At 38.1% G+C, this 24,182-nt stretch overlaps 1 protein-coding gene and 1 non-coding gene across 26 annotated transcripts in view; both read right to left on the reverse strand.

Annotated features, from left to right (window-relative positions):
* Robo2 (roundabout guidance receptor 2) overlaps positions 1-24,182 on the reverse strand; it is a 1,555,468-nt gene that overhangs the window by 148,998 nt on the left and 1,382,288 nt on the right. For all 25 annotated transcript variants that reach the window (XM_006523038.4, XM_030249139.1, XM_030249140.1 and 22 more), the window contains 2 exons: positions 5,807-5,964; positions 4,849-4,969 (listed from right to left, as the gene is read on the reverse strand). In XM_006523038.4, the coding sequence (XP_006523101.1) occupies positions 4,849-4,969; positions 5,807-5,964 (279 nt within the window). The remainder of the gene's footprint in view (positions 1-4,848; positions 4,970-5,806; positions 5,965-24,182) is intronic.
* On the reverse strand, positions 17,926-18,060 carry Gm22163. Its single transcript, XR_003951992.1, has one exon. It is a non-coding gene; the product is annotated as a small nucleolar RNA SNORA70 (small nucleolar RNA).

Raw genomic sequence — 24,182 nt, forward strand, 5'->3', positions numbered from 1 at the left:
AAGGAGGGTGTGGAGGAGTGCCAGATGGAGTTGTACAGTTGCAGTGTTTCAGAAGAGTGAGTTAAGAGTAGCCAAGGAGCTGAAGGGGTCTGCAACCCAATAGGTGGAACAACAATATGAACTAACCAGTACCCCCAGAGCTTGTGTCTCTAGCTGCATATGTAGCAGAAGATGGCCTAGTCGGCCATCATTGGGAGGAGAGGTCCCTTGGTCTTGCAAACTTTATATGCCCCAGTACAGGGGAATGCCAGGGCCAGGAAGCAGGAGTGGGTGGTTTGGGGAGCAAGGCCAGAGGAGGAGGGCATAGGGGACTTTCGGGATAGCATTTGAAATGTAAATGAAGAAAGTATCTAATAAAAACTTGTTTTTGAAAAAAAAACCCCACTGCTAAGAGGTAGAAACGGAAAATGAGTAAATCAAAAGTCACAGACCATATGCAAAAGAATCCCACGCACAGTCAGAGTAGACTTCCCAAGAGGAACTCAAGGATGCGAGTAGCAGTGGAGAATCACACTCGGTAGGCACTGAAAATAAGAGATGTGTGATCCAATACGTTTTGGTAACTTGAATGACACATGTTGGTTTCGAATGTGTCCTGAGCTCCAGTCAAGCAGAAAGCAATAGAGAAACATCAGAAACAGGAAGCATGGGATGCTGAGAATTAAGAGTTCAACATCAAAGCAAAGGAAGACAAAATCGGGTTGGAGATTCCTGAGTAGAATGGAGTGAACACAGAGTCTGCCATTGCCAGGAGAGTGGCAATGGAGGAGCACATATTGTTGAGTTGCAAAAACGAGAACGTGGGCTTTACCATTTTGCAACAAACAGAGTGTCAGAATTGAAAATGAATCACCATACAATGATCTTGAGTACAATTCACAGGTCATAATATTTGCCTGGCTAAAACTAACTCCAAATGTTTTTGTTTATCTATGTATAGCAAGCATATAGCTGTGTACATGTGCATATTTGTATTTGAGGGTACCCGTGTATCATGGCACACATGGGGAGGACAGAGGAAGACTTCGAGAGTCAGTTCTCACAACCCATCATGTTTCAGACAAGACATAGCAGGTTAGCTAGCCTGAAAGCTTTAGCAGATTTTGGCTCTTCCTCCCATCTTCCTCTAGAGAGGTTAGAGATGTGAGCTACTATGGCTTTGGGGATTGGAAATCAGATCCTTATGCTGGGTCACTCAGGCATCTCTTTAGCTATCCTAATTCCAACATCAGTAGCATAAACGATTCTAAGGAGAATATATTAGAGAGAGGAAGATTTCAAACAAAGAGAGAGAACAAAAATCAAAAATGGTTGGAAAGGAATTTTAGGTTGACCAAATTATTATTTTCTAAAATAGAATATAGAGCAAAGTCATAATTAATATATAAAGCATATACTAGGAAAAAACTTATGCTTTGAATATTGAAATGAATATCCAAAACAGGTGAAAGCAGCAACCAAAAAAAAAAATCCAAAAAACAAGAAAACCTTTAAAAAGTAACCAAAGATGAGGAGTATGTATGCCTGTGTGTGTGTGTGTGTGTGTATGGGTGTGTGTGTGTGTGTGTGTGTGTGTGTGTGTGTATGGGTGTGTGTGTGTGTCTGTGTTTGTGTGTGTGTGTTCACACATTCATGCATACTATGCACATGTGAAGGGTTCATAAAGAAGCAATAGAGCAAAATATTTCAGTCTTTTATTTTGGTTTGTAATACCTATGATACATATTAAAATTGCAATGTATAAAACTACAGTGTGTATTATTTTGACACATTTAAAAATCACTTATGAAATGTGTGCCTATTTTTGGCTACTTTTTAATAAACAGTTTTCATCTTATAAGTTATGTGCCTCCACCCTAGTTTCTTTGAGAAGGTTTAGGATTTTTAGGGCTTGACATATGTGTTAATTATCTGCAGGTGGGTGTAGGGATGTTCTCTATGAAATGCCTGGAGTTTGTCACAGATTACAGGGCCATTTTGGACCAGAACACTACCTTCTGATATTTAAATTTGATAATGTGTATATTCTGATTTTTACATTTGACAATGTGGCCTTGGGAAGATTATTTCATAGATAAAAAAATATGGGAATGGAACAAATAGATCATTCCTCTAGTTTATAAAATCAGTGTACTCTGCTTATACCTTTGTGAATATAGTACACATTAGAACAAAATAACCAAAGTTTATTTCCTAGCATAAATCCTGTTGTTAAAGAATAAAAACACAGGAAGAATAGATTTCTTTCAGTAGTGTAGATGACTACTGTATAAGCAAAGAACTTTATTTCTTTTCTTAGTTCTCCTTGCAATTTATACATGAATAAATAAATTTGTACATGATATTTCTCAAGTAGTAAACATCACCTATTACTTTTTCTCTAGAACATTTGTTAGCGTAAAGCTGATGTTTTGTGGCTACAGAGGGACAATGGTAGCCAAAGACCTTAAGATGAACTTGCAGCCACCTGAAATTAGAATTGAATAGATGGAAAGAGTAATGTAAATCAGGTTTATAATCTTGATACCAAGGTGAGAACATTTAATAATGTGGAAATAAAAGGCATTTTTAATATTCTTGATGTAAAAGATTCAAGGGTCATAAATGAGGTGGCCACCACAGTTTAGCTTATTTCTCTATAAGTTGGAGTTACAGCACAGCAAAGCTCTCTCACAGGCATCACCCAGCTTTGACTAAGATCAACACTACCGTATTCTAGTTTATATTTCTTGTTCTTTTTTTTTAAATTAGGTATTTTCCTAATTTACATTTCCAATACTATCCCAAAAGTCCCCCATACCTTCCTCCCCACTCCCCTACCACCCCACTCCCACTTTTTGGCCCTGGCTGTTCTTAATCATTTAAAATGATAGGATCCATCATATTATTTCCCCTTTGCCAACTCCTCCCAGATATGCCTTGCCTTTATAACTGCATAGTTCTATTCTGTCTCTTTGTCTCTGTTTCCTTCTGTCTTTGTCTTTGAGTGTCTTTCTCTTTTTCTCTGTCTCTCCTGTCACTCTCTGATTTTTTATTTTTTCTTTTTTGGTTTTATGTTTCAATGTTTTAGTTTGTTTGATTTGTTTTTTGCTTAATTTGGGTGGTTATTTGTTTTGTTTTAACTTTGGGAGCATATTTTTTTCCTTTGTACAAAATGGGATTATATTTTTCTGTCAACTTATTGTATATAAAACCCCTCAGGCAAGTTTATACCATCAGATAACTATTTCCCAGCTCCCTAAATCAATTCTTCCACAGGAACTGCCTCTGGATAAATTTAATCTCTTGGGTTGATAGCTATTTTTAAAATAATTTAGAAGTTGTACCACAACTCTTGACAGGTTTAGGGGTCTCCTACAGTTCCCATAATGTCTTTAGGGATAGTAGGGTAAATATTTCATAAAACAGACACATTACTGGTAGATCTAATTGCTTTGGTAATGACATTGAACCCTTTCAATTTCCTTCTGAAGGCAGTCTATATGGCTATAATGCAATGTTTTCTACTCAAGATCTTGTGGTAGCTACAAAAAATAGCAATGAGTGTTTCTTTAAATAGAAGAGCCATACTTGTGGGCTTTCAATGCTGATATTCAGTGACCACTAATTTCATATCTCACCAGACAAAACTGTATTTTATTCATTACTGGGTAGAGAAAGTTTTGAGACATTTAGAGATGACTGTGTGCAATTTAGAGGCAACCTTATAGTTATCTGTACTAGGTGAACAGGAGTTTACAGGCACACATTGAACAGAGTAATATTTACTCATTGTTTTAATGACTTATGGGAGGTTTCCTGCCCTCTGCACTTGGGACTTCAAATGGGGGCATAAGCACAGAGAGTAATATCAAAGATTACCCAGCCTGCAGGAAGTTTAAAAAGAAGCCTTTATCCTTTCTTCAAAAAGCACAACTAAAAGTACATTGCTACATCTCTTTTCATCATGATTTCTCCCGCCCCAGGACTGGATGGTGCCTCTCAAGGGCAGAAGAAGCCTCAGTAGAGACCTATGCCAGACTTCAACAGCACGTTTGGAAATGTTGTAGAGTAATGACCATAAGTAGAAATCTTGGAATGACATGCATGGAATTAGAAGAGGTATTTTCATTTTGAAAGCATTATCCCAACAGAATGAGTAAAGAAAATTCTGTTAATGTGTATTTAAATACACATGCAAGCACACACATATTTGTAATTTATGCACATGTACATATGTGTCTGATACATGTTAAGTATATCAAAACAGGATGAATGGTGAACATAGGACAGGTAAACTATTTCAAATTGTTATGGAAATAGTGACTTTTTAAAAACAGTTTGTTAACAGACAGTATCCTAAGTACATAAATAAATGAGATATATTGATATTTCTTAAATTTGACATGAAAAATTTCATCACAAAGCCCCCTAAAATTTCAATTCTAATCAATATTGATTATTCAAATTAATGAGTAATTGCTTATATATGTTCAATTTTTTAGTATTAAAAATTACAACTCTTTATAACTAGTGATAATACTATCAGTTTGATAGGGTGAAAATTATGGAAAAGACCAACTTTATCTTGTCCATGAGGGAACTTCAATTTTAGGTTAACTGTGGTAGGAAACCTGGCCTAACCCTGTAAAGTACCATCTTGTGGGCTATGGTCCTGGGCTGAGTTTAAAGGACAAAGTTAACTAAGTGGCAATGTTCTTCTCCCTTCACTGCGGGACTACAGATGCAATGTGAGCACCTTGCTGTGCTTTGCTATTGCTAACTGTGTCCACCAGGCCGTCCTTTGTCAAGTGATTGGTCACAGAAATGAGAAAAGTAGCTAAGCCAGGATGGAGAAGAGAGGTTTACCAAAGACAGTGAGCTCTGCAGGGTCGCTGTCCCTTTCTCCCACCATATTGGTTCCCACACAGGTGTACATGCCAGCATCGCTTTTCCTAGTATTAGAGATCATCAGCTTCCCACCACGGATCTGCACAAAACAAACCAGGGGGACAGAAAAGAAGGAGGTTTTAGTTAATAATTTTGATTATTTAAAAACAATCAAGGCTATTTCTACTGCATAAATAAAATGAGTTTTTAAAAACAAAGACAAATTATAAATAAAATAGAAACCATTGAATTTTGAAATGGTTTGATATACAGCAAAACTCAAAGTGTATATTTTCCAAAGAATGCTACTCAATGCAAATCCACTAAAGATCAAATTCTCATCAGGTTCATATTGTAATCTCTGCCAAGCCTTTAGAATTTATGTAATGTTATCTCAATGTTCACGTGGCATAAATTCTCATTTATAACAAATGTACCAGATATACATGATTTTTTAAATAAAATTTGTCTACTCAAATGAAGTAATTATTTTTAATAAAAAATATCAAATATCAGTCATTGAATTTGATTTAAATGCAAAACTAATACATGATATCAAATTCAAATTTTATTTAAGTGAACCTGTCCTTAGTATTTTTATATAATACTGAGTCTAGAATAAAATGAGAGATAGTTAATATGCTAATGGCTACAATTTATATTTTAATATCGATATATAAACATAAATGACCAGTAGAAATCTTTAGAGAGCTAAGATATCAGTATCACAGTAGAAAATATATTTAAACTGGTATAACTATTATCATGATTGTCTTATTAAATCCCATATAAAATTTTATTTTCACATTTAAATCATTTCAATATGCTTTATTTGGTAAATTAGCATTTAAATACAATTGTGTTCTTAATACGTTAACAAAATTTGTTCTTTCAATGTGAAACTCAGTCTCTGGCCCTCTCTTATAATTGAACTCACACTTATTCTCTCTTCCTTGTCATCAATTCGGACTTTGTCCTTTTTCCAGTAGATGGTTGGTTCTGGGTGTCCCCGTGGTGGCTGGCACTCCAAGATTGCAGGCTCTCCAGCTGCGACTACCACATCTGTGGGGTTTTGCCGGAAGTCATCTCGCAATACTGAAGAAAAATTAAAATAGTTTAAGACCAGCCTTAAGGACAATATTCCATTTTCTCTTTCCAAAATTAACTTCAAGTCTTAGCCAAAGACTTCTATTACCAAATGCTGGCTATTTCTGGTGCCCAGGCCATGCCCCTTAGAAAGCAAGCTAAACTCAATCCAAGTGCTCACTGGTAGGGACAGTGACAGATAGTGTCATTTGCACACATTGGTGCTAAAAATCCCGTTTTAAAAATGAGAAGTTGAGCAGCTATGAAGTTGCACATTTAGGATATAATTCTGAGCTTTTGTAACCAAGTAAGGTATAGAATATTTCATATAATGTGGATCTACTCTCTATAAAGAAAACTATATATGTTTAATGTGTCCATAGATGCATTACAATGAATACTTAAGATACACTAGACCTGAGACAGGCTCTGCACACATGGCTTATGGGCATGTGTGTACATGGTTCTAGGAAGGAACTGGACTGAGAAAGTCTCAGAAGCTCTCCTGCTTACAACAGGAATGTGGCTGCACTCCACACTTCAGTAAGCAGACTCATTGTTTTCTTTTGAAACACACGAGCACCCACACGCAGGGGCTTCATTTTTACTCTGCACCTGCCAAGTGACATCTGGGCAGCGTGATTTGAAGAACTCAGACACCCCTTACAGCATGGTTGCAGCCTGAATTCATTCTCTCTCTCTCTCTCTCTCTCTCTCTCTCTCTCTCTCTCTCTCTCTCTCTCTCTCTCTCTTTTCTCAGAAGGAGAACAGCAGGTTGGACCTCTGATTTAACCTCCAAAAATCTGGCATGTGTCAGATATCCAAATGTCACCTATCTATCAGGATGATCTTTTTTTTTCTTTTTTCTGTTTTTCTGCTGGCTAGATCAGAAGTCTGCATGCACTATCAGACTAAAGAGGACTAAGGGTATTGGGCAAACAGTGTCCATAACTATTTTAGTATAAAACATTCAAATCAGGAGTTGAGACTAGTTAACATGTTTAACTCTGCTGCCTTCCTGTTTCCTTGTCCTTTTCTTTGTCATTCCAACACTCACAAATGTTATTTTGTCTCATGTGTTTGCTTTTGTTTAGTTTTGTATTCTTTTTAGATAGCCTCACTATGTCACCGAGGCAGTCCTTAAACCAATGATCCTATGACTCTCCTGCTTATCTAGGACTGTAATTACAGGCATATACTAAATTCTGTTAAATAAGGTTTATTTTAAACTATGTAAAGGTAAAATATATTTATCCATCCACCCCCACTCACCTATCTATGTATCTATGTATCATCTATGTATCTATATATCTATCTATCCATCTATCCATCCATCCATCTATCTATCCATCCATCCATCCATCCATCCATCCATCCATCTATCTATCTATCTATCTATCTATCTATCTATCTATCTATCTATCTATCTATCTATCTATCTATTTATCTGTGTGTCTGTCTGTCTGTCTCCTTGCATATACTGTTCCATTGTATACCAAATAAGTACAAACATTGGACGTATATCTATCTGTACATGCATATTCATATAATACATAAGTGTGTAAACATACATATGCATATATAGTATACATTGTCTAAACTATCACTAGATAGCCTCATATAATCTGCTGGAAAAAAAAACCATTGAAAGTGTTTATTATGTTAAGCCAGCTGCCTTCCCTGTCCTATTATGAGACCCAGCTCAGTTCTCTGCATCATTCTTTGTTATGTGGTGTCTTTAGGTTAATATCCATTCTCCAAATACTTAAAAGAGTCTCTACCCATTAGTAGCCTCAGAGAAGCAACTCGCAAAATTTCACTTTTTCTTTTCTTTTTTCTCATAACATCCATTAACACATCTTTCCATCTTCATAAAGTCATAGCCACATAAGAGAACAGTTTGCTTCCTATTGAAGGAGAGTAGGAAAGCATTCTGGACAAACTTCATTCTTAGATTCAGGTTCATTTAATGCCTTTCTCCTTAGGATAGGTGTGTTACCTACCAGCACTGAGAAGGGCACGGATTCTTATTTTGTTTTGTTTTCTTTTGTCCTCCTGTCTCACTGGCAAGGGACACGTGATTTCTAAGCATAAGGGCTGGCTTCTGAATGAAGAGAGGGAGGTGTGCATTTAAGTGTGACATTCATGCGAGTGGAAAAGGGTTAACACCATGGTTTCCTCCGGTAGGTATATCCTCCAGGGAGAGCAAGCTGGTGAGTAATTTATATTCTGAGTAGAGAACAGCTGCCTATTTATGCAATGCTAAGAAGTGCAAAAATATGGTAACAGGGCGAGGAACCCACTATGATATCCGGCCCTGGCAACAAATGGTGTTTTGGCAGAATCTCAATCTGTTGCAAAATGGCACATCTGGCCAGTTGAAGACCCTTCACCAGATCTCTTCCCCTAAAAGTGATATGCCAAAGCGCCTTAGCTCAAATGGTACTTAAGAGCATTGCAGATCATTCTGGGAATCAGTCTTACATGGATTTGCCACAATCTAAATTTTGATATTTTTTTTAAAAAAAGCCCTTTGATATGGTGAATAAAATGAAAAAAAATATAAAACAAACTATAAGGACTTCTCCTTTGAAACAATATAACATGTGTTTATGCATTCAAAAAAAAAAAAAGGAAAATTACTCCAATTTGCACATGAAGCCAAGAAATCTAACAGCATCTGTAATTTTAGGCTTTCAGACTGTTCACTCGGGGAGTAGGGTGAGATAATGATATAATTGGTACTGTACCCTCTTCAACTTGTAATATGCTCTTTGGGGTTTGCCTGTAATGCGTCTGACTCGTGTCTTCGCAGTCACATCGGTTCAGTTGCCCTTAGGTATGGGGTAAAACTTGTCTACTCTGTCTCACTCAAGGAAAACTTAAAGTGACTGCACCTCACTTCTGACAGGAGATTCTAACCAACTAATTATTTTTTCTTCTTTGTCTACCTATGTAGGTATGTGTTACATAGCCGGGAGATTTCCCCATATGTCTTTGTAAATAAATAAAACTCACAAGGTTTATGAGGTAAGTAATTATACTTAAAAACAAAAGAATTATGTATGTGATTATAATATAATTACATCATTTCTCCCATCCCTTTATACCTTCCAAACTCTCCCATATACCCTTCTTCAATCTTTTTAAAAACACACAGCCTCTTTTTTTTTTTTTTTATTAAATTGATGTTTTACGCACACACACAGACACACACACACACACTGTATTAAGTTTGTTGTACGTGTGGTTTTAGTACTGACCATTTGGTATTGGAAAACCAATTGGAAGTGGAAAAAACAACACCACCAGCAGCAAAAATAACAACAACAACAACATCAACAACAACAACAACAACAACAGCAACAATCCACCAAAAAGCAGGAGGCCTCAATCCTAGAAAAATAATTAAGGTACCTAAGAAATATTGAAAGCAGGAAAAATACTCTAACTCACACATTTTTTAAATTAGGTATTTTCTTCATTTACATTTCCAATGCTATCCCAAACGTTCCCCCACACCCTCCCCCACCCATTCCCCTACCCACCCACTCCCACTTCTTGGCCCTTGAGTTCCTATATACTGAGGCATATAAAATTTGCAAGACCAACAGGCCTCTCTTTCCTCTGATGGCCGACTAGGCCATCTTATGATACATATGCAGCTAGAGACATGAGCTCCAGGGGGGTACTGGTTAGTTCATATTGTTGTTCCACCTATAGGATTGCAGATCCCTTTAGTTCCTTTGGTACTTTCTTTAGCTCCTCCATTGGGGGCCCTGTGATCCATCCAATAGCTGACTGTGAGCATCCACTTCTGTGTTTGCTAGGCCTCAGCATAGCCTCACAAGAGACAGCTATATCAGGGTCCTTTCAGCAAAATCTTGCTAGTATATGCAATGGTGTCAGCGTTTGGAGGCTGATTATAGGATACTTAAAAATTGTAAAACTCACAAGGCTCCTTCCTGCCCAATTTTATAAAAGCTGTGGACAGAAGGTGCTCCAGGATGCTAGTGTGCCTCATGCAAGGAGATCTGGGGTGAGCCTTTTAGAACTGTACCTTTTTAAACTACCCATACCCCTTTAGATATACCCAATACACTCACGTCTTCACTAAGCTGGACTTGGGCCTAATTTTTTTCTTTGGTCTACTGTTATTGGCTATCTGGAGTGAAGAGAAGTTAACTTACATCTCCCCAGGAAGATTCTCTCAATAGTTGGTTTGTCTTTGCTTTTCTCCTTCTTACACCCTACATTATCTGATAGGCAGGGTTGCTGAAGGCAGACTAAGGTGAGCTTCCATCCAAGCATCAGCAAGAAAAGAGACTCAGTCTCACAATACTTGAAGACCCAAATTGCTAGCAAACGTGTTTGTAATTTGTATAAAACAGCAGTTACTATTATAGTCCCCCATACTAGCTTCATGGTGGTTAATAGTTTCAGATCTTGCATATCTGTCTCCTCTGTCTCCCACCTCCACTCTTTCACTAGGTCCCCTCTTCTCGCTCTTGTCTTAAGTAATCAGTTCTCTGGTCTTTATTTTTTTTTTATAAGCTCAGTTGGAGCAAATCACCATTCAGATATTTCCATCTTAGGCCATTAAAATAAATTAGCAATAACAATAAGGTGAGCCTGCACAATAAAAGGACTTTTAAAGATACATCTTGAAACAGTGCCCTCAGCATCCCCAGCGAGGCCATTAGCCACGGAAAGCCTGAAAAACATTATTGATAGAAGTAGTCATGCACACCAGTGAATAAAGAAAACCATCCTAAGCAAACCAAATTGCTCGTGAGAAGGGTAATCTAAAAAGGAATTGTAATGATAAGCTTGAGTAACGGTGGTCTCAAGACAAAGTCAAGTAACACAGTGCTGAACCTGGGCTCTGTGCAGGACAATCTCATGCGCTGGGCAAGAGCAGTGTAAAGCTATCCCACAATAGCCTGCCTATCTCTCTGTAGAGAACTAAATTCAAGTTCCAAGCACACAGTTTAACATCCCAATATGTAATCTCAGTGAACAGCAACACTTAGAAAGATAGGGCTTTCAGTGGTATATAGGACAAAACAGGACATTATGGGCTGTTTTGCCACTTTAATATTGGGAATGGTACTCAGTACCTCATACATACTGAGGATCACTCAGCTACAAATCCAGCATCTGGCATATTCTTTACAGAGAGACATTATATTGTATCAGCATACGTTCATTGTGTATAATAATGGGTTTCATTTTGATATTCTTATATCTACACTTAATGTATTCACTCTGCCATTACCCTGTTGTTTCATTTCCCACTCCTGCTAATTTACTTCCATTTCTCAACTAGCTCTTATATTTTCATGTGTTTGTGTGTGTGTGTGTGTGTGTGTGTGTGTGTGTGTGTGCATGTGTGAGAATGTATGTGTGCATTTATGTGTGTGTGTATGTCTGTGCATTCTTGTGCAATTTATGCAACCCAGTGAGCTTCATTCTTGTTATTCACTGGAGCTTTATGCTTCGTTCATGGAAATACATGTACCTTACCAGTCCCTACAACACTACAAAAATTATCTCTGTCCCCATCAACCATTGACTACCTCTCTTCAAGGAATCATGAGACCCTCTGAGTCATAACACTTTATGTTGGTGGACACAATCTCTTTCAGATTTTTTTGTAGGTAATCACAATTGGATGAGTGCTCAACGACCATGACTTGCCCAGAATTAAGTGTGTTGTACTGCTATTTCATGGATTAGGCCGAAAGGCTGTATGAAGATAATTTTTATCTCTATTCTAAAAAGTAATTCACCACCACCAATAGCAGTAACAGCTACACTTTGCTGAACACACACTCTAACTGCCAACCATGTCATTATGTTTCCCTATAGGTCATTTGAACATGGCTTAAATATGTGCAAAGTTCACGCACAGTATGCCTGGCACTAGAACCTTGACAGGCATCGTGGTAGCTAACTTTCCCTACCATCTGTTTGCTTATGTCATCATCACTGCCTTCATTCAGTGAATGTTGTATCTCACTAAAATTAGAATATCCCATGCCTTTCAACACTGCAGTGTAGCTATGATAGGTTTCCAAAAAAAAAAAAAAAAAAAAAAAAAAAAAAAGCCGTACCAATTGTTTGCTCACTCTCCAGAGGTTTGACTGCATTACTGCTTCACCTCTGTGAAGAGATACCATGACCGAAACAAGTCTTATAAATGAAAGCACTCAGCTACACATTGATAGGTGCAGGAGAAGTATCTGAGACCATAACATCCTGATCTGAAGGCAGAGAAGGAGAAAAGGTCAGCATTGGAACTTTGGGAAGGTCTTGAAACATTTGCCCTTCAAGAGGGAGAGGCTAATTAGCATTTCTCAGACCACAGGGCAGGAATAGACCTGTGGGTGGGGACACATTCCACAGGACTGACCACTGCTCACCTTCAGACAAGGGAAGTCCTTGCCACCTCATTCCCTAAAGACCAATCAGTTTAAAGGGTACACTGTTCTGCCAATCATATTGTGCCTAGTTGCTGATGCTCTGTACTGCCCCTGGAAACCATATAAGAACTTGCTGAAATGGTGCTGGGGGTCGCTGCCTCTCCTTTGGGTCTGGGAAGACCCCAGTACACTGGAACAATACGTTCCTCTTGCTTTTTGCAAGGACCCTGGCTCCGCATGTTCCACTCAGGGGGTCCCTGGTAAGCTAAGGCTCCCCGGAGTCTTACAGTGTGAGCATTTTAAAAGCCCACTCCCATGGATACACTTCCTCTAATGAGGTCATACCTTCTGAACCTTCTAATCGTTTCAGACAGTTTTCTCCTTGGTGACTGAGCATTCAAATGCATGAGTCTATAGGGTTAATTTATTCAAACTACCACAAGGTTGAACTAAAATTCTCTCCTTAATACAATGCTGGTGTTGCTTAGAACTATGTTTCTAATTATATCTCAAACCTTGCAATAAATGTGTCCATAACTCTTCTACCCTAGTTACACAGAAACAACTAATTACTAATTTTCATTAATGCTTTAAACGTCTTTTGTCTCTAAGCTGCCACTTTGTTCTCTGGCTTTGGCTTATTCAGTTCTCATGCATGTAACTGCTCTGCGGTTGCCAGTTTCCTAACCGTTCATAAGAAAATTCTTCTTCTATATACTTAATCTAGAGACGGTATTTTTCCAAAGCTTCCTTCTTGAGGGGCCACACACACACACAAAAAAAATTAATCAGATATTATTCATTGGTTGATTGAACCTTAAATCTCAAGTCTTATATTGCAATCTTTTTATTATTTGGTGTAAGCCACAATGTTTTCAATTTAGTTTTAAAATGGCAATTTGAAGAAAAACTTGAGTTGCTTGGATTTAAGGGGCAGCATCTGTTTTCATTCCTCACCTTGTCTAACAGGAAAGCCAGGCACATTGAGGTGTTTAGCAGGTTGTATACTTTCATGCAAGAACCAAAAAAAATAGCAACTTTGATAGGTGTACAGAATTGTGAGTCTCAGACTCGTATACAAATACAGAGGAGATGGCCATCTGTAAAATCAGGCACAGGCCCTCCCTTACCCTACCACCACCATCTCCTACCAAGCATCAACAGTAGAATCGGTCAGGATTATTTCCAACATTAACGAAGTGCTGCATTTCCATTACATCTATAATGAAAGCATCCTTTTTCTACATGGTCATTCCTGGCAGCCCTGCTAGGATCTCAGGGAAGCTCCAGGTTTTGATGAAGCTGGTGCAAGAGCTGGGAAGATACTTCTGCTCTGTGGTGTGCTTGGGCAGATCAACCCTAGACACAGCACCAAGTCCCTGGTTTTCAAGTTAAGTTTCCTTCATATTAAAGCCAGTTTGCTTTTGCAACCAAAAGCTACCCACTGATAACACAACGAACACATTCTTTCTTTTTCTTATCCTTTACTGTATTAAAATCAAATCTTCAAAGTAATTGTCCTTAAAAATATTTTATTATATTCACTACAGATGCATAATGTATGATTAGAGAGGACAGATCACACAATGTATGATTAGAAAGGACAGATCAGCTACCAGCTATATACAGAACACAATCTTATATCTGGGGGACAAATTATAAGTGGTTTCTCATGCACAGAAGGGAAATGGGAAAGAAATTGCTCAGTGGGGAAACATCCTCGTGCTGCTGTGCAAGCTGACACCCTGGCACCCCTGCAGCAAGCTGACAATTCCAGACCCCCACCCCACCCCTCCCGAAACACGCTTTGTATAAGCAAATTTCCCTCAGCAAATGATGCAGATAAGCAGCAGTATGAACTGGAGCGTGTTGAATAAACAAGGATGCCCTGTGACTTGCTCATTTTCAAGTCATAGCACTTTGTGAAGCCCGGAATTCTGTTGGGAATAAAATACACAAAACACACAATTCACGCAAGAGGGATGGCCAGCGCCAAGCTCCTTAGCCAAGTCTTTATTCTTCCATCCTTTTTTTAGCTCTGCTCTGTCCTCACCCACAGTATAATTTGGAGTCTTGCTCAGAGTGCCAAGTCTTCTTTAATGTTTTCCATTAATGTTTAAAATCTGCTGAAGGATTCTTAGAAGTTGCATGGAAACATTGCGCTCTCTGTAATTTGTATCCGTAACCTCTGTAATGCATATGTTCTCCTTGGGGACCAAGTGTTGAGATCATTCATAAACTCTTGGATCACATGTGGCACTGCAAACTGGTGACATCTGACCACGGCAGACTCCAGGCCTGTCTCTGGCAATCATTTCCTTTGCTTTGCTGTGAAGGAGCCAGCACTTGGCACACCATCAACACTTGGAAGCCTTAGTTTTGGAAAGCCTTGCATCTGATATTTGAAAAGGATCTGCATACCCTACCCATTAGCTTATGAGGAAGTTGTGGCTTGATGCTAATTAATGTTTAATCAGTTCTTCTTTTCTCCCTTAAAGAACTTGAGTCCCCAAAATTGTTCATGGGGTATTAAGGTCCCCAGATTCACAGAAAACTCTTTAAAAAAATGAAAACTTGAAAGTTATGCAAACTACATTATGTTGAGAGAAAGATAGCATTTAGGAAGCATCTATATTAAGGAAAATTTGTTGGGAGTTCACATTACTTCAGAGCAAGATTTACACCCCATTAATATATCTGTTTTCCCTGAGTGAGTGTGTCTGAGTACTTCTAGAAAAAGGACTGAGTCCACCAACGATACCCATTGCTCTGAGCTAGAAGATAAGAGTGCATTTAATTGAAAAATCTATAACTACGCAGATGATATGATCATCAAATAAGGCTACTCAATATGGTCCCCAGAGGACAGACCAATTTTTTTGGCACTTCTGATGGGGCCTTTTACTTTTCTAAGATGTGGATTTGGGAATAAATAAATAAATAAACAGGGAAGTAAACACACTAGTTTTTTTTTAATGGAATTTACATTGATGGAGTAATTACAAGTGGCCATCTGTCTGATACGAATTTCAGCCTAGTTTCTATTTCATGAGCCTCAACTCTTCTGCCAAAGCATAGAACATGTAGATGCCAGAAAGGCTGCTTGCAGGTGGTTGTTGGCTATTGTGTGTGCCCATCACTTTTACAGTTTTCTCTACTGCTCTGCAGTACCTTTCATATACCTTGTGACTACAGCAAGCAAACATTTTGAGAGAATCAACTATCAATTATGTATATTTATAAAAATATAATTCAATTGTTTTCTTTTTTGTTTCTCTTCATATATATATATATATATATATATATATATATATATATAGCCAGTTTATTGGGAAGTTGCTCTCTAATAAGTTCACTGCACCAAGGAGTTAGGCCAGGGGAGTTGCCATGGGGAGAGGGGGAGAAAGAGAAGAAAAGGAAAAGGAGAAAAGAGAGATAATAGAGTTATTTAAATACGACTTTAAGTTTCAAATGTACATAAGCAACATGTTTAAACTCAAAGTTCAGGATTCCATTCTCCCCTCTTGCTGCATCTGTCCATTTGAATAAAGTGAGCAGCAGAGTCTTGTCAAGTAAATATCGCACTGTTTTATTCATGATCCAAAGAGGTCATATCTCTCCTCCCACCTTGTTAGTCCGAACTGAAGGCATTAGAGTTTACAGCATTCCAACACAGCTCAGTTCACAGAGGTCCATGGTCTCAGGTGTGTCTTCCTGTCATTCTACCCTGTCCCCAGCATGGAGGCATCATTGCTCTGATATTTTTCTCCCATAATGCATTCTGATGTGCATGATCTCCATGAATTACAATGCCAACTAACTGCCAGATGCCATGAGTTATAAACTCAATAGTCTAAGCATTATTACACATTAGGGCACCCTATGGTGCAAGGGTGTCCTGGAATTTATGTGTTATTTATTACCTATTGGCAGGGTCTCAAAGTAATTTCACCCCTGCTGCTGAAATGAGGGTGGAAGAGAGGAGTTGAAGGTTAACCTTCCTTGTCAAGAGACCTAGTTCCTCTAAACTGCTGTTACTTATCTTTGCACCTGAACCTGTGACGTAACAGACGCTGAACAAGAAAGCCATACAGTATAATGCCTCTCTAGACTTTCAGGTTGATTCTGTTTGATTGAAAATCTCTATTGTTTCATGAGTACTTTAATATCATTGTCTCAAAATGTGCTAATGAGAAGATCTGAGGAACACCATTATCCTTAAACCTGCAAATGTGGGAGTAGACTGGTGACTTTTGTCTTTTATAAAATACAACCACACAAACAAAACAAAACAAAGCAAAACAAACAAACAAACAAAAAACCAGGGACTACATCAACCCGCAATGGATTAGGTTTGAATTTGTGATATTTAAATAATGAAGCGCCACGTGTCAGCAGAGCCTTGAATGTGAGCATTTGAATACTGAGATTTGCATATGTTCACATTGCAAAATAACATGACTCTCCGCTCTCAGGAGTGTTTCTGAGACAGATGCAATCTGACTTCTCGGATTCTTCAGGAAATGTACAACTTGATGGCAACATGACAAGGACCTGGATGTGTCCCCTAACTCAGAATGTACCATGTTTACCTTCAAATCAGCGGATGAGACAAAAAGCAGAAGCACAGCTCAACTCTAAACCGAAGACTTACGGCCACCCTCTGCCCCCCAACCAACTGATTTCTGAATGCCACTGCTAACGTGCAGCAGTCTCTCATTCCTCATCTACAGAAAATCCTCCAAACATCACCATGTTTTGACAGCTAACCAGGAGAAGAGAAAGCACAGAGCACAGCTCAGCACTTTTTATGAATGCCGACGTCTACAAGACCATGCTTTAATTATTTCAGAAAACTGATATTTCGTCACCGGAGTGACTGAAACACAATGTGCTTGACAACTTTTGTTTACCTAGGAAAAGCAGAATTTCTCACTTTATTGATGGTAAGTACACCCTCCCCAAGAGCCTCCCCCTTTATTCTGTGAAAAGCAAACTGATTTAGAAAACTCAAATATTGTCTTCTAAAAGCATAAGGCATAGTCAGTGCCCCAATGAGAGTGCCATGTGTTTTTACAAAAGTAATTAAGTATTGAAAAATAAATAAATAAAGGCGTTTAATTAAAAAGCTGTTTCTGGTTGTGTTTTGTATTTTCCTGAATGTGAGATTTATTACTGAACGTAATTTGGTGAGGTATAGTGCAACCCAATGATAGCCCTCAGGAGGTCAAGTCCAACTTGCTCAGGGGCCCACAAATGGCTGTCTACTCGCATCCCCAGCCATCACAGATTCACTACTTCTCAGATACCACACTTTCAAATTCATCTACATTCAATGTGGTGTAGGCCCACTTCTTTAAAACGTGTATTATCTGGCAGCTCTGAGCAGTGCTTAATCACGTGCTCCCTATTTCGCAGCCCAGTGTGGATAGACATGATACCCTGGGCCACTTTGCCCTTGGGTTCTCCAAAAGTCCCATGTATGCCTGTCTGGCACTTAGACTGATGACAGCGTTAAGATGATAGACGTGAATAACCTCGAGATCATTGTGTATAAGTTATCTTGGGCGACCTGTCTAGGTAAACAGGCTGCATGCACTCTTAAGGAGGCCACTATTTGAGGCCTTTGCTCTCTAAGCCTTTGTGAGGAAAGGAAATTGGACAGCTTAAGTGGCTGCAAAACCTCCCACTCATGTGTATTTAGAATCTGAAAAGGGGGGGGTGGCTCGCTGGAAGGCAGAGATTGAGATATGGCTCATGAGTAAAGTGACTTGACTTACCCAAAGGTGGAAGAAAAGAACCAACTCCACAAAGTTGCTCCTCTAACCCACATGTGCACATGCTTGCATGTACGCCTATGTACAGCCCATATGCACACCACAACAAGGGCAATGGTGATGATGATAATGATGATGATGATGCATAAATAAATACTCATTTAAAAAGCTCTTTCTTCTTTGGAGATGCATGAGAGAACGGGTGACTAATCACCTCAGCAATAAGGAAGTGAGCAGGTTTCCTGACTTTGCTTATTTGCCAATAGCTTACTCTTAACTCTCCTGGTAAATGCAGCCCTAGGACTTACTACACTTCCACTTACAGAAAGGAGACAGCAAAGAGGCAGAGCTGCTTACTTCTTCCTTAGGAGTAGCTTTCTATGAAGGGATATCTACGCTGACTTACAAAATATGTATGGTTTGTTCATCTAGGACATTGTTTCTCAACATGTGGGACTCTTTTGGAGTTCTAATGACCATTTCTTAGGGGTTGACCAAGACCGTGGGGAAACACTAAAGTTTAAGTTACAATTCATAACTGTAGCAGAATTACAATTATGAAGTAGCTAGCAATGGGAATAATTTTTATGGTCCAGGATCGCTACAAATTGGGGAACAATTTTAAAGGGTCACAGCATAAGGAAAGTTGAGAACCACTGATCTAGACCATTATTAAACCTGTAGAAGATTTACCGAGACTTCTACTAAACGTCCATTATTTTCATTTAACGTATCTAATAATACCATGTACATTATTACAATTGACCAGTGAGTATAATTTGCAATGTTGGACATTTTTCTGTACCGAACATTAACCTTTCTCCTGCTTTCCCTTTAATAGCTCTCTAAAAATGCTAATATCTCATTTGCTTTCTAATCTCAGGTAGCTGAAGGGAAAAGTATTCATTTCTTCTGAAATAAAATATCTTCATCATGACCTATGAGTTGAATAATGATATCATTTACCCTTGCAAGTAGATAATTTCTAATGACAAAAGCAGATCCTTAGTTATTATACTTTGAGCTTTAGGACTGAGAGATCAAACATGAAGTGGTAAACACGTCTAAAGGACAGAGTTGCTGAGGTCTGTCAGTGAATATACTTCGGGTTTGATTTTTCTCCAAAACACATGCAATTACTAATAGAAGATGATAATTACTACCAATGATTATTATGAGAACTTGCATTCATGCATATAATATAACTCTAAGTCAAGGACAGTCAGATGACTATTTATATTGCAAGACACTAAAGGAACAGAATTTCAGTAGTTCCTTTTACCAAACGTACATCTTTTCCCTATGAGGTTACAAGCAGTGTGCTTTGGTACTTAGAAAGAGAACAAAATAACTCAAAGGAGCAAATATGGAGATAAAGAGTAGATCAGAGACTGAAGAGAAGGTCATCCAGAGACTGTCCCACCTGGGGATTCATCTCATATACAGTTACCAAACCCAAACACTATTGTAGATGCCAAGAAGTGCATGCTGAAAGGAGCCTGATATGGCTGTCTTCTGAGAGGGTCTTTCAGAGCCTTACAAATACTGAGGTGGATGTTAGCAACCAACCATTGGACTGAGCGAGGGGTCCCTAGTAGAGGAGTTAGAGAAAGACTGAAGGAGGAGAAGGGGATTGCAACCCTACAGGAAGAACAACAATATCAAACAACCAGTCCTCGAAGAGTTCCCAGGAACTACGCCATCAACAAAGGAGTACACATGGCTCCAGCTGCATAAGATGCAGAGGATGGCCTTGTCAGGAATCAAGGGGAGTAGAGGTCCTTGGTCCTATGAAAGCTTAGTAGGGGAATGAAGGTCTGGGAGGTGGGAATGTGTGGGTGGGTGGAAGAACACCCTCATAGAAGCAGGGGGAGGGAGGATGTGATGGGGGCTTCCGGGGGGTGGGGAGGGAAAGGGGATAGCATTTGAAATGTAAATAAAGAAAACACCATATATATATATATCAGTATTTAACTTAACCTTGGTTAATTGAGACCCAAAAGATTTTATATTTATATTTATTATTTTACTTTTAAACAGTCTGGTTGTAGCTATTAATGTCAGGTAAAAGAAATACTTTATCATTCAATTATTCACTTCTGTTTTTGATAGCTATTAAATGCACATCAATTGAGAGCAATTTGTAGAATACTTTGTGAGTTTGAAATATTTTACAGTGAGATTATCTTTTTACTATGTTTAAGATGTTTAGAATTTTTTTAAATCTATAACTCAGAAAGCACAACCTAAAAATGTTTGGATTATCTGAGGGAAAAGAACAAAAAACAAACAAACAACAAACAAAAAACAAAGAAGAGACATGCTGTCAGACATGACTCTTAGAAGAACAAGTCTCAATATGGGATGTGAATCTGTGTTAATAATGGGCAAGAAGAAAATAAACAAGATGGAATGTGCTTACATGTACATAAAACAAGAAGAAACTGAAGAAAGTAGTAATAGCACATTCCATTGGAGAAATAAAAATATTGGGAAACAAGGAATGAGAGCAAATGATGAAACACATCTGCTTTGCCTTCTTTTTTTAACTGCTAAATCTTGTAAATGCATTTATTAAGTATAAGTATATGTGTTTGATGTTGTAGAAATACAACACTTGAATGGAAAAAAATGTATTGACTAAGAATGTTTTAAAATCATTTCTCCCAGTTGGCTTTAAGCCACAGAGCTGTGACAAACTTCTTCCAAATGTCCCTTGGTGGGACAAAATGTAATTTTACAGAACAGTTGAACCATTCATCATAGAAGTCAATAAAACTGCTTTAGGACAGTGGAAACCCTACTCAGAAGCCTGATCAGGATGCATTTTATATATTCTAATCATTTTTAAGGCAGAATATAAAGTCATATGAGTTCTTGTTAAGTTCATTTCACTTAACATCTGCAGAAAGCCTCTATTAGTAGACAACAGAAAAATGCAGGGCACTGAAAGCAGGATTACAGTGTAGAGACTTGTTTCTTAATGTTGCAAAGGAGGATTTAGTAAAGAACTCACAGTGAAAAGGTTCAGCCTGTAAACTTGAGAAAGACTTGAAACATCACAGATGTATACTATCAACAGACACTTTCTTAAATAGAATAGTGGTTTGGTTTGGTTTGGTTTGGTTTGGTTTGGTTTGGTTTGGTTTGATGTGGTTTTTGATTTTTTGAGACAGGATTTCTCTGTGTAACCCTGGCTGCCCTGGAACTCACTCTGTATACCAGGCTGGCTTCAAACTCAGGAATCCCCCTGTCTCTGCCTCTCAAGTGCTGGGATTAAAGGCATGTGACACCAGTGCCCAGCTTAAATAGAATCTTTATTTATAAAAAATGGTTTTCCTCTCCCCTGTTTATATACTATCTGTAAATGCACTTAAAGTATGTAAATGAGAATATAAGTGACACTTCAAAGTGTGAAGCTTATCGCCATAGTAAAGTTTAAGGGAGTTTTTTCTAGAATACACACACAGCTTTTACTTAAAGGGAGTTCGTAAAGTTCTCCTGTTGGTGTTGCATTACAGCAATCCCAGCACACTGGAGGTGGAGCTAGGATGGTGAGGAATGCAAAGCCAGCCTTGGCTCTCTAGGAAGTTCTAGGCAACCTAGTGTACATGAGATCCCCTCTCAAAACCAAACATATAAAAAGAGGTAAAATGATGCAGATGTATACAGATTAAGTTTGGTATCATTATGTGTCTTAATATAGTTATCTTATAGGATGATGATAGTTGGTGTCAGATCCATAAAATGCCTCATCGTTTATCTTGAACAGTAAAATGAACACTGGGTGAGCCTTCTGCTTGACCAATGCATTGAATTTTGTCTTCAAGTCTTTGAGTTTGTGATAAAATCATCTCATGAAAGTGTTTGTTAAAATTCCATTATATACACAAAAGGAATATACACATTATTATCACGTAAGGAATATATAGTGACCTATTATAATTTGTGTCCCAACTGAATGCATTTGCACAATTTAAAGTTCCACAGTATATGTTCAATAGTACTCAATATTAAGCAGCCTTACTTCATTTTAATTTTCTAACAATCTATTATTTTTGACTGCATGGTTTCACATTTCATTTTTTAGCTAGTAAAAAGATTTATATAATTTTTTTACACGTTGGTACACACACCTATATCAGATGGTACATTAGGAAGAACCTCTCTCTGATGGTGTCATGCATTCAGATTCCACTCTTTGCCTCTGTTCCTTTTATCTTGTTTTATCACCACCACATCTGCTGTATGGCAGTGGACTTAAATATCTTCTTTTGAGTCTGGGTCTTCCTATATTCTGTTCTTTGTACAGCAGACATTATTGAACATGTCTAGTTATCCCTTCTTTGTAAAAATTCGCAAAGCATTCCTCATAATTTTGGAATGAAAACTGGAATCTGTACTACCCTAGAGTTCATTTTGAGATGTGTCCTCACATTTTATAGGAACTATCCCTCCTGCTTCTTTCTCCCTCCATTCTCCTTTCTGTATATGAAACTTTCTCTTTTAGCAAGACAAGTGACTTTTTTGGATCCTCTTTCTATCCTCTTCAGTCAGCCTAGAACAAAATTTGTCCCATCAGTCTTTCCTCTCCAGTTCCTGTCAGTGAAATCTCTACTTGCTTTTGCCTCTGATGACCTTTTCAAATCTCCTGAATCTAAAGAAGGAGCAAGAACAGTGTGTCATGTCCGTAGTTTATCCCTCTGCGGCATATAACTCGTTAGTCTGTACAGTAATTTTGGTTTGGTATTTTGTCTCACCACCTAGCTTCTTTGAGTAAAATAGAAGGTACCTCCAAATATGCAGAAGAAATTTCAATGTTTTACTGTTAAATTCCCAAACTTGAGATAGCTATTCTTAGCATGCTACACACACACACACATACACACCATACACACACACACAAAATATTTTTACTGAAAAAAAGATGAATGCAAATTTCAGTTTGTGATATTAAAAGTGATAGAGTCTCTGCTCCACACTTTGTCTCTGTATTTCCTCCCATTAGTATTTTGTTTCCCCTTCTGAGAAGGATCAAAGTATCCACACTTTGGTCTTCCTTCTTCTTAAGCTAGCAGCCAAGCATTGGACTGCCAAGGGATTCCCAATGGAGAAGTTAGAGAAAGGACCGAAGGAGCTAAAAGGGTTTGCAACCCCATGGGAAGAACAACAATATCAACCAACCAGACCCCCCCAGAGCTCCCAGAGACTAAACCAGCAACCAAAAAGTACACATGGAGGGACCCATGGCTCCAGCCACACATGTAGCAGAGGATGACATTGTTGGACATCAATAGGAGGAGAGGCCCTTGGTCCATTAAAGGCTCTATTCCCCAGTGTAGGGGAATGCAAGGATGGGGAGGTGGGAGTGGATGGGTTGGAGAGGGAGCACCCTCAAAGAATCAGGGGGAGGGCCATGGGATAGGGGTGTTCCGGAGAAGAAACCAGGAAAGGGGATAACATTTGCGATGTAAATAAAGAAAATATCCAATAAAATGTGATAGAGTTACTTATTATACATCCATAAAAGAAATTTGCCCTATAGTTACAAGTTTTACTCAACACATGGAAAATGCCTTTGATTAACATATTGTTCACATTGTCTTCGTAGTTTAAATATTTCTCTCTTTATCATATTAGGAAAAAAAAAAAACCTTTTGAAAGGCCATGACTGAACCTGCTTTAAATGTACCTCAATTTCCCAGTGAATGAAATAGGCACGTGCCCATTACTTGACCATGTCTTCCTACCTTAAATGTTAAGGAAATACAATGATAGTTCCGTAAGAGAGAAAACTTCATAAATGAAAACACATACATGTCAAGAATCCTATCTTTATTTTGTTAATATGAATGACTAGAAGTCAAGGCTTAAAATAGATATTTATTCTAGAAAACACTTTAAAAATATTGTGATGGACAATTGGGTGAAATAAATATATGTTATGAATCTGTAATTGAAAAAAAATCAATATATATTAAAAAATAATCTAAGTTTGTAACTACAGTCTTCATTTTAATCAGTT

This window comes from Mus musculus, chromosome 16 (genome assembly GCF_000001635.26).
Source record: "Mus musculus strain C57BL/6J chromosome 16, GRCm38.p6 C57BL/6J".
Classification (NCBI taxonomy): Eukaryota; Metazoa; Chordata; class Mammalia; order Rodentia; family Muridae; genus Mus; species Mus musculus.